Genomic DNA, 12,137 nt, shown 5'->3' with positions numbered 1-12,137 from the left:
TTATTATGTACACAAATAAATGTAGCATAAAATAAAAATGAAATTGAATCAAATGAAAACTTTAATAATATTTAATTTGAAATTAAAGACACAGGGACAAATGAAATAGACAAGCTACACAGACAGAAAGGTTCATACACTGGGAGTTTTAATGCCTCTGTGCATGTCGACTTTTATAGATCTATGGTTGTGTGTGTGTGTGTGTGTGTGGTTGGGTAGGGATGTGTGTGTGGGTGGGTGTGCGCACACGCATGTGTGTGTGTGTGTGTACGTGTGCATCTCAGTGTTTGTGTGTATGTTGGTGTTTGTGTGTTCACGTCATTCTCTCTGTCATGAAGCATATGCTCTGATAGGGCAAATGAGCTGCTAACCCATCTTTACGTATAAATTTCTTTAAACGAGCACAAAAGTCTCTCTCACAACTGTGAAATATGTTTCTGTGTGTGCGTACATGTATATTTAAATAAATTATGTACTTCAAAAAAAAAAAAAATTGCCAAAATTACAATCTAAAATCTACTGCCGAAAATTGTAATTTTAAGACATGAAAGTCAATATCGATTTTCCACAGGCACACACATACAGACTCTATACTAAAATCAACTTTTTTCGAAATATCGAACACCTTACAATAAGTATCTGAACTTAATACTGAATTTTTGGCACCTCTTCTCCAATATTTACAAAGAAAAACTATTACCTTTCACATTTACACGAGCAGGGTCATATAGCATCATAAGAACCCCCAGAAAAAGCAAGGAGTTTCTAAGGGATAATGGACCAAAAGGTTATAAATCACAAATTCTGAAAGTCAGGCATCTTCGCCACATGTATAGCTATGATATGCTAATCCAAACCCTCTGGTAGGCTTGTCTGCATGCATTGAGCTCTCCCAAACATCCCTGTGCCCACCCCCAGCAGCCTGCTCCATTGGGTCAATCCCTGGACTAGTACCTGTAATATCAATGCCGACTCAGCTGTTGTAGTCTCTCATCTGCTTTATACTTACACAGTACCATCCTCACAGAGGTCTGCTCCAAACTTGCTACTTTCTAAAAAGAATAATTAAAAAACACAAAAAGGTGAAAACAGGCAGCAATGAAAGGAGATAAAAAATAGGCTTAACATTTTGAGCATGAGGTACGAATATACAACAACCAAGGGTGTATTTTGAGTAAATCTCTTATTTCCAAACGCTAAACCAGGCCTTGAAAATTGATAACTTACATGAAGTTCTTGCAGGAAGACACAGAACTTAGTCCTGAAATTGTATTCAGTATAAATGACACGTGATTGGAAACACTGAGCTTGTAGTGGCCCCTCTGCTGTCTCATAAAACAATCATTCTTATCTTAATGCTGTTTCTATAGAAACACACTTCTCCCTTTTTATGTTTACAGATGGCAGAGCAGCTCGATGACGTTACTGTGTTATGTGATAATAAGAAGATAATGTTCTGCAAAGAAAAGGAAAAGCTGATGTGGAACTTTACAGTGGAGTCTGAGGTAACTGAATTCTCTCTGTGCTTTTCATATGGTATACTGTAGAGCAGATGCTTCCCTCGTGCTGTGGAACAAGGCAAAATAACTTTAAGAGATATCTCAAAATGAATTTCCTATATCTGAAAATGCAGTTTACTTTTTAGATACCCGAATCACCTTTCCAGATATTTCAAAATATGTTGCTTACATTTTTAGGTTTGCTGCAGTACATGTTGAGATATCTCAAATGCATTTCAAGATCTCTCAGGTACACTTCCAGATATCTCAAAATAACTTTGTGGCCATTTCAAGATATCTCAAATACATTAGAGATGCCTCACGTTTGAACTTGAACGTATTTTAGTATATCTGAAATGCATTTCAAGATATCTGACTCTCTGTGAAAGTTCCTATTCTTTCAGTGGAGCTGCCTGTCTATTTTAAAATATCTTGAAATGCATTTGGGATATCTCAAAATGAGCAGATATTTGAGCATGAATCAAATTAAAGATATCTGAAAAACATTAGAAGATATCTTGGCTAGGCTTCCAGATATCTTAAAATGAAATCCAAACCATTTTAAGATATCTCAAAATTACTTCCAGGTCTCTTAGATCTTATAATTTTAAAATGCACAGGAAGTCGCCTGTAATTGATTTGAGATGTCTTAATATAAACAGAGTATAATTTCCAGACAGCTTAAAATCTATTCGAGACATCTTAAAATGCATTTAGGATATCTTGAAATAGATGTATTTTAGATATCTGTAATTCATTTTAAGATATCTTAAACACATTTCCAGATATATTAAAATGCATTTCGAGATATCTCTAAATGTTAACATTTACATTTATTTACTAAGCAGACACTTTTATTCAAAGCAGCTTACAAAAGAGGTCAACATAATCAAGTGAACATCTGTGTGGGTTTTGTTTGGGAACAATAGTGACAGAACAAGACAAGGTCAGAAAATTGATAACCACAAGTGTCGCACTCAGAATATCGGATAGACGGGAATTTGCAGAACAAGAGAGTCTTGAAATGCTTCTGAAACACGTTGAGGGAGTCAAAAGTTTGAATTGAGGTGGGCAGCTCATTCCACCAGCTAGGTGCTACACATGAAAAGAGTCTGGATTGAGATCTGAAGGGCATCGTCAGACATCATTTATCAGTAGACCCGAGTAGGCAAGAAGGAGCGTAAGAACTCACAAGTGTCTCGATATTTATGTCAGCTATTAATTCGGCTTGCCATTCTCATCCAGTTGTCTTCTCTTCTGATAAAATGTCTGCAAGCGGTCTGTGACTCATTTCATTTCAGCCCTTTAGTCTGCAATTAAGAAAACCAGTTGTTCATCTTGCTGGCCAATTCTGTATGTATTCAGAGAGAAGTTCAAAATAAGCAGCTAAGTGGTCCCATTCACTGATTGCCGACAGATCAGTATGTCAAAGAGCCATAAAAATGATTTTGGGCAGCCACCCGTATAATGTTTCCTGGCTGCAAATGGAATAGTTTTTAAGTACAGATGTGTACAAGATCGAGTCTAAAACAGATCTAACTACTGAGGTTGAGATGGTGCATATTTAAAGTGCAGCAGAGGAAGTGAGGTAATTATGATACCATCAGGCTCGTGACCAGAAGAGACATCATGGAGGCCAGGTGAAATTTCCCATAATGAGTCTGTAGTGGAGAAAGAAAAAGGATCGGTGTACCTCGCCACCCACTGGACTGGTATGGAATTACCTTCCTTTGAGCCCTTTAGCTGCCCCCCATGTGCATGTGTGTGAGAAGTGTTACCTGTGTTTCTTGGATACATTGGTCAAAACACACCAAAGTAACTAACAGTACCCCCTCCATAAACGTGCCTCTTATTACAGTCCGTAACAATATAAGGATTGCCGTAAACCCTTTACATTTTTCAGTTAGAATTACATTAAATTTATTTTTCAACCTTAATAAAAGAACAAATGTCTGTGTGGATGTCTGTCTGGTTGCTAGGATTAGGAAGAAAAATTTCAAAATGGGCAAAACATGTAGAAGAAGGTGTCAAAAATGAAAAAATGATAATGAAAATACCAAGCAAGGATCTTAGAATTAGAAAATTGGTCTTATTGGTTCATTCTATTGTCCAGCATTTTATACTGACAACAGCAGTGTGGTGGTTTCTGGCATTTGCCCAGGCCACGTGAACGAGACCTACAGCTGTAATGCTAATGGCTGATAACTTTGAGTGGTGGGCAATGGATGAGTGAAAATAACGATAATTTGATGCTCATGTCAGAAAATCAAAGCCCCAACACACTAGGCTGGAGTTACTAAACCAGGTCAATCCCATTGCGACCACAGCCACATTTTCACAGCCATACACCCTATAAGAGTGGTCAGTTCGACGAGCGATGCCAAGTGGAAGCAGTTAAAAAAAGGGAGCTCTATCTAAAGAGGAAAAGGCTGTGGTGAGGGAAAGGGATTGTGTGTGTATTGTTATACAAGACCAACTGGACAACACGTGTATTAAATAAAAAAACCTGAGGTCAAACCCTTCTAACTCATGCACCAGCCTCGTACTTCCGTTTAGCTAGTGAACAAGGGAATTACGTAATGGATTTAGATCTGGGTTTTTTCTATAATTTGCTTGAACATTACGGTTGATTTTGCGACTTCTCTCATCACGCTAAGAATCATAGTTCCCTTGCAGGAGTGATATATTTGCGCTAATCCGAGACAGAGGCTGCAGGCCGAGGGGAGGGGGAAGCGTGACGTCAGGAGTGGGGAGTCGGTCTACCTGTGCATTTTGTAATGTACCTTACCTCTGCTTAGCTAACTTGTTTATTGATTTTTAAAGTTTGTCCTGTTTTACTGCTACGCGGGCAGACGGATAGTATTAAATATAATAAACCATGACTTCAGTTTGGTGAATTGTCTAATTGTTCAGTGATACATTTTATTAAGGAGTAAATTTATGTATTGAAATTTTCTCTGGAGACATTATTAACTTGAACGTTTTCTTAAGTACAGATGCAGTTGGTGAATGTTGCCTTATTGAAGCAAGAACCCGGAGCCATGTTTACATTGGGTGAAGATTTCAAAGATGTTTGCTCTTATGAAAAAGGGTCCACATTCCACGTCTCAGGTGTCAACTACCGAGTTAACGTTTCTTTTCAGTCGGTCACCTCTGGTGTCTATGAACAGTGGGTAGTTTTTGATTTTGATTCAAGGCCTGTTTTAGTCCAGAAAATCCAAGCTACAGTCTGTCAACATGAAGAACCTACTGCAGCCAATGAGCTATGTAATGAGACAATTTCACCTGTGACACTACCGTGCTGGAATAGCGGTAATCGTCTGGTGATACCTTATTTTATAAAGACAGAAGAAGAACAGAGTTTACTTACAAAATACAAGTCCCCCGTATTAATGCCACATTTTAAACAAACCACTGGCATCAATGTACCAATTACAAGGATCAATTACAAAGACCGAATGCACAGCTTTCTCTACAGAGAAGAATACGCAGAAGAAGTAGTGCTATCCAGGTAAATGATCACCCAACAATGGTGGGTTTACGCACAATGAACCCTTGGCTTTAGATATTTTACTAATTTATTGTAAATGGTCCAGAAGTTCATGTTTGTTTTCTGTTATTGTTATTTATAAAGTGAGTGTGTGTCTGTGTGCCGGTCTAATTTGAGACAAATAATTACAGACAACTGTATCCAGAAGGGGGCAGAAGTTCATTAGTGATTGCACCCATTACTAACCTAACAATATGCATAAAGATATACAGCATCTTTCACTACTGGTATGGCGGTGATTCAAAATCGAATAAAGAGTCAGTAACACTCAAGGAAAATTATACTAGCTTCTGTTTAATATAAGCTTAACAGTCACAAGAACATAATACTCGAAGGAGAGCTGCTTGGCCAAAGCACGATACAGTCAGGGTTTCCTGTGATCGGCGTTTATGTAACTTCGAGACAGAGTGTGGGAAAGCATGTTGTCTGAGACACGGGCAAGAGCGATGTCTTCCATCCATCTTTAGGGGAGCTCTGCTGTTCTGGTCAACGTCTACGCATTTATACATTTCCCACAGTTCAAGGGTCTGAAACACGATCATGCAAGCTCCAATCATGGGAACATTCTGGTTTGCTGGTTCATCACTCACAGAAAGTGAACTTTTGGGTCACTGCACACTCCTTCTTTCCCTAAATATCCTGCCTTAACAGCGAACAGTTGTTTGTTGCTTATCTTCTTGTCATATTGCTAACCCTAGCGAATCTGCCCCCTTTGTCAGTCAGCTTGCCTTGTGTGTTATGTGAGAGACGCAAATCTTTTTCTGTCATCTGTCTTCCCTAAGTGAGTCTGGTTTCTGTTCATATGAATACAATGAAATGAACTTAATGGATCATAGTGACATACTTTAAACGTTGGCCACAACAACAATAACAGAAAACAACTTTACTGATGCACAAATAAAAATAAAAAACGCACACATTTGATTTTACAATTCCATCCAGGTCATGAATTGGGCCAGGACTTACAGGTACGGAGTATCAGCACTTCTCAATTTTAGCCGTTGCGTACCGGTGAGTATGACGCTTATCTAGAGCCACCCTGATGACCGACTTCACCTCCTGCTCTCTAATGGGGTCACTCTGAACTTTAAAGGGTCGACCCGTTGGTTCTTGAATCGATTGAATGTAATGGCTCCACAGTTCAGATATGATTCAAGTGCTGTGGAGCAGAGGGGTAAATCAAAGAGAAACCTGTCTTTGTCCCAAACATTCTGGAGGGCAGCACTGATTCCTTCTTGTATTTATTAGTCACATATGATTTGGCTGCTATTTATAGCATGTTCCACAATTTTCTTGGACTATTTAAATTACGTAACTGTGCATAAGAGCAAAAGCAAGACACTGACCTGTGTACGCAGTAGATCTGCCTGGACTAAGAGCTTTAACCCAATGCCGACATTTCAAAATGGTACTTTAATAGTTCTGGAAAAAATATTTGGAATTCAACATTTCACATTCAGCAGGAGTGCCTCAGCAGGTGTAGGTGTAATGGTTTATTCCATAGTGTACTTTAAAGGCAATAATTATAAATTATTATTTATTCGTAGTGTTTGTTTGTATCTTTAAATCAGAGATTTTGACCAACAGGTAGCTTGTGTCTGGATTCCATTATTAATTTCCGCAGTGTCATTGTGGCACTAATTTGGACGCAGTTGTCTTTAGTTATTTTTATTGTCTTTTACATAAAATTTTGTATTTTTGTTTTGTCATTCATTTAAATCTAAATCAAGACCTTAGGTGAAAATAAGATATGAAAAATTAGCCATAACTGAAAATTTAACAGAAGTAATTTTACAGTAATCTTTTATTTAGCATTTTGCAATGAATAATACACGAACATGCTATTTGTTTGATAGGCTGAGATTTAGGAAGTGATGGAGTGGCGTTGTTTATTATTGTGCATAGCAGAAAAATCTTAAAATGTTGTCAGTTTCATATAATTCTTACATTTTTAATTCTGTGCACATCCTCTAAATGCTTATTAAGCCCTGTTTTGTAATCTTTTCTATCATTGCAGGCTCAGTTTGCAAGTAACCATTACACCAACAAACTGTGTTTTCAATGAAGTCACTGGGATAAAGTGTTCCACCAATGGAGAATTGTTAACCGAAGTCCCAGTTCCATATGTTTTGACCCCCGACACACATGAAGGATACCTGCTAAAAAGAGTTGTCAAGTCAGTTTATTTAGCACCGTGCCCAAAGATTAACAAAAATGTGTATGAAGCAGCCATTCTAAAAGACGTGGGAAACGAAAAAAACATCTGCTTGTCAATTTCAAAGCGCTGCATTGCTGATCTCGGCTTGGAGGTAGGAACACAACGTGATGTAGAAATCCAGTTTCAGATGGACCGACTATATTTCTGCAAATGGCACCTCGCAGTGGATCTTATAACAAATATAAATGGAGTGTTTCCAGACTTTGCATCATGCTCATTCCCTTCTGGTGACACTAGTTGTTTAAAACTCAACCCAAAACAACAAGCCGCCATTTCTTATATTACTGGGGACACATTTGCTCAGAAACCTGTCGCCCCCTTACTCATTTATGGGCCCTTTGGTACAGGAAAGACCTTCACGCTAGCAAAAGCAGCAATGGAAACGATACGCCAGCCTAACACAAGAGTGCTGATCTGTACTCATACTAACAGGTAAAGTGACAATGTGTTGAACCGTTTGTAATATCAACATGTGCTAGCAAATGGAGTAGCATCGATACTCGCACAGGGGTTTCATTTCAAATTCCCATTAATTAACAGGTAGAAATAAATTGTAATAATTCATGTATCCCTTTTAGAGTTTACTATTATGTTAAAAGCTAAATAAATATATCTTACTTACTGTATATGCAGTACATTTATTACATTAGTATTGATTTATTAGTATCTGTTTTAAGTTAGTACTATCTAGTCACTAAATTAACATTTATTTGTTACAGTTAGGTCCATAAATATTTGGACAGAGACAACGTTTTTCTAATTTTGGTTCTGTACATTACCACAATGAATTTTAAATGAAACAACTCAGATGCAGTTGAAGTGCAGACTTTCAGCTTTAATTCAGTGGGTTGAACAAAATGATTGCATAAAAATGTGAGGCAACTAAAGCATTTTTTTAACACAATCCTTTTATTTCATGGGCTCAAAATTAATTGGACAATTGACTCAAAGGCTATTTCATAGGCAGGTGTGTTCAAGTCCGTCGTTATGTCTTATCAATTAAGCAGATAAAAGGCCTGGAGTTGATTTGAGGTGTGGTGCTTGCAAGTCTCCTACAGGGCTGAGCTTCAATGATCTCTACCCAGGGTCCCAAAAGCAACCAGGGTGGTCGCTCCCTCGTGGTCTGGAGGAGGCGTAAGCCCTCCTCCGGTCCTCCTGGGCGTCTAGGCTGGGTACCACCCCCAGCCACATGCCACAGATGTGCTGCATTTAGTTTGTAATCTGTTGATTGATCTTTATTGTCATTTTAAGTTATATACTAGTGGGATACCATTTTGTTTTTTGTGGCTTCATCTACACAACACAATGTCACTTTGATAGGATGGTGTCCTTGAAAATTGTGTCACAGGATGTTACTAATGCAATGCTGCAGGCTTTGTAGTAACTAAGATTGGGTTTATTACCTCTAAGCTATAGTATAGTGTTCTGTTTAAAAGATTTTCATATTTTTGACTTTTTCTCAACTTTGTTTTTGACTATGAATTTGGTTTTGACAATCATTATTCTGAACATTTTACTGAAACAATGAATGAATAAATGAAAGGAGTATTTGAGTTTTAAATTTATGTTAACAGTACTCAACCAGAGTGTTTACTCACTAAATGTCTGCCTCGTTCTATGGTTAACTTGGATACTCTGAAAAAGTTCTAATGTTTTAGATAATATTTACTGCTGTAGCCTCACTGATCCAATGTTCTGGATTGAAATTGCATGCTTATCGTTGTTTGTGTGGGGTTGGCACACACTTTCTGCATCTGCGTGAGGTTTTTTGGGTACTTTTTTGTCTTCCACATCCCAAAGACTTACATGTTAAGCTAATTGTAGATTCTCTTTTAATTCTGTCTGAGTGTGTGTGTAAGTGGACCCCAGCCTTGTGTTCCACACTGCTGATATAGGCACTGAACCCCTAAATTGGATCAAGAAGTGTTTGAGAATATTAAGTTATACAGAACAGAATAAAACTCTGAGGTTTCACTAACTTATTTGTAATAAGTGTTGCTTTTGATTACCTTCAAAGAAATTATTTTTACGTATCACATCTTTTTGTTATTTAATTATTCATATTGTCAGTGTTTTTCATCTTTCCAGTATATTTGTATAACTAACACTGTTTTTGTTATCATATACTTTGCAGTGCAGCTGATTTATATGTGAAGGACCATTTCCACCCTTATGTTATTTCAGGCCACCCAGAGGCAAAACCTTTAAGAGTTAAATTTTGTGCTGCCAAAGTGAGCTCCACTAATAGCATCACGCTTCAGTACTGCCATATGTCTGATGACAAACAGACGTTCACTGACCCAAACAGAGCAACACTGAGTGCACATCGAATCATTGTCACTACCACCATGATGTCCAAGACGTTTCATGACCTTAACCTCCCTGAGGGATACTTTACTCATATCATGATTGACGAAGCCTCTCAGATGTTGGAGTGTGAAGCTTTAATGCCTCTCAGCTTGGCAGGACCAATGACGCGAATCGTTCTTGCTGGAGACCACATGCAAATGGGGCCGAAGCTGTTTTCAGTGGGGGACAACCAATGTTCTGATTACACTTTGCTGAATCGCTTATTCCATTTTTATCAAAGAGAGAAGCACCAGCTAGCTTTGAAAAGCAGGATCATATTCAATGAAAACTATCGGTCCACTGGAGATATCATTAAATTTGTGTCTGTTAACTTTTATACTGGGGAAAAGCATGGAATAAAAGCCAGTGGAAAGGTGACCCCTCACCCAGAGTTTTATCCATTAATGTTCTACAATGTTCATGGCACCTGTTCCTTGGATCCCTTTAGTAGAAGCTGGTTCAACCATGAAGAGGTCTGCAAGGTTGTAGAAATTGTGGAAGACCTTGTTCAAAAATGGCCTCAAGAATGGCAGAAGTGCACACTGGATAAGATTTGTGTTGTTTCAGAAGGGGCACAGGTAAAACAACTTCAATTGGATATTTTATTCATGTGTTTTTTATGAACTGTTCTCATTTTAATAAAACAAGATTTAGCCTGTTAAGAACATGAGGAATCCATGTAAAAACAGTCTTCTTCTTCTTCTTTCAGCTGCTCCCATTAGGGGTCGCCAGAGCAAATCATCTTCTTCCATATCTTTCTCTCCTTGTCATCTTGTTCTGTTACACCCATCACCTGCATGTCCTCTCTCACCACATCCATAAACCTTCTCTTAGGCCTTCCTCTTTTTCTCTTCCCTGGCAGCTCTATCCTTAGCATCCTTCTCCCAATATATTCAGCATGTCTCCTCTGCACATGTCCAAACCAACACAATCTCGCCTCTCTGACTTTGTCTCTCAACTGTCCAAACTGAGCTGACCATCTAATGTCCTCATTTCTAGTCCTGTCCATCCTTGTCACACCCAATGCAAATCTTAGCATGTTTCTCTCTGCTACCTCTAATTCTGTCTCCTGCTTTCTGGTCAGTGCCACTGTCTCCAGATTCATAACATAGCTGGTTTCACTACCGTCCTGTAGACCTTCCCTTTCACTCTTGCTGATATCCGTCTGTCACAAATCACTTCTGACACTCTTCAGTGCTGAAAATAATCTGATCTTCATGTTTTAAACACAAACTGAGGCATGTGGATTGAAATTGTTTTTATAAAGAACACTTCCACCAACAAGCCCAGCGCATTGCACAATGGTACAGATGTACCATTGGTAAACTTTGCAATGCACAGGCGATCTGCTCAGGATGAACTTCCACTTTGCATCTGATGTGGTTCAGATAGAAACAGGCCCTGTCACTCTGAATTGGATTTAGCAGCTTGCAGACGTGCTATGTACACGGGATTCACAATGTATTCAGACCCCTTCACTTTTTGCGCACATTACTGTATTGTCAGATTTATCCATTTAACATCAAATCTACATTTGTGTCCATCAGTCTACAATTAATAATCAATAATGACAAAGTGAAATTATGTTTTTAGTTATTTATATTTTTTCCATGAGCTTTGGCAATCATGCTGATTAACTTCCCAGTTTAGACCATTGCCTATTTAATGGCGATATTATTCCCTTGTGGCCTCTCTTCTTGGTTCATTTCTTTCAAATATGTGTCCTTTGGAAGTGCTCTTCAAAAGATCACAACTGATTTGAACACCATGACAAAAGATGATGAAACTGTTAGTTCTGCTTAATGACAGTAAAGGAGCTAGAATTTCTTATTATCAAGCTGCTTTCATACTGCAACATTAAGAGAAGATCTCATCTAGAATGGAAAGGTAACAATCAGTAGGACAGCAAGGCTTTTGAACAAGCTTGTTAATTGGACCCCCTTAAAAACATCACATTGTGACAGACAGGGGGCGCTATCGCTCCCTTGAACCCCTGTCCACGAATCCAGACACCAGGTAAAAGTCCAACAATCGAACTTTATTAAATCGCCACAGTGCACAAAGCACCCTCTCCTCCACAATACTCATAAACAATAATCAAGTACAAAATAATCCAGTCCTCCGACTCCCAGACACGTTGCCACCCTTCCACCCAGCTCAGCTCGCCGTCTGGGAGCTCTCACAGTCCTTTTATTATCCCTGACCCGGAAGTGTTCCCAATCCCCAGTCCACATGATTCACTATCACTTTTGGGTCAGGCACAAGTCCTTTTTCTTCACCCTGGAAGCACTCTTCCTCTGACGCACTTCAGGGTTATAGGGCACAAAGAAGTCTTCGGTCCTCCTTGCAGCTCCCTCTTGCGGCCCCTGTGGTACCCAGCAGGGCTGAGGATAAAAACTACAAAGTCCATGACTCCCTTCTGGTCTTCAGGACACCTCCATACTGCAGGGAGGGCTCCATCTGGCGGCCTGGGAGTATTGGCCGGGATGACAAGCCGGCCAAATACCACAATGTGCAATGT

The 12,137-nt window shown here is 38.9% G+C and overlaps 1 protein-coding gene across 3 annotated transcripts in view; it reads left to right on the top strand.

Annotated features, from left to right (window-relative positions):
• Nucleotides 1-12,137, top strand: part of helz2a (helicase with zinc finger 2a) — a 120,447-nt gene that overhangs the window by 37,453 nt on the left and 70,857 nt on the right. For all 3 annotated transcript variants that reach the window (XM_039776603.1, XM_039776602.1, XM_039776601.1), the window contains 4 exons: nucleotides 1,401-1,505; nucleotides 4,496-5,010; nucleotides 7,067-7,699; nucleotides 9,402-10,194. In XM_039776603.1, the coding sequence (XP_039632537.1) occupies nucleotides 1,401-1,505; nucleotides 4,496-5,010; nucleotides 7,067-7,699; nucleotides 9,402-10,194 (2,046 nt within the window). The remainder of the gene's footprint in view (nucleotides 1-1,400; nucleotides 1,506-4,495; nucleotides 5,011-7,066; nucleotides 7,700-9,401; nucleotides 10,195-12,137) is intronic.

The sequence above is a fragment of the Polypterus senegalus genome, chromosome 14, assembly GCF_016835505.1.
Source record: "Polypterus senegalus isolate Bchr_013 chromosome 14, ASM1683550v1, whole genome shotgun sequence".
In the NCBI taxonomy this organism is placed as follows: Eukaryota; Metazoa; Chordata; class Cladistia; order Polypteriformes; family Polypteridae; genus Polypterus; species Polypterus senegalus.
The sequence above is the reverse complement of the archived record's forward strand: the minus strand, read 5'-3'. Positions and strand labels throughout refer to the sequence as shown.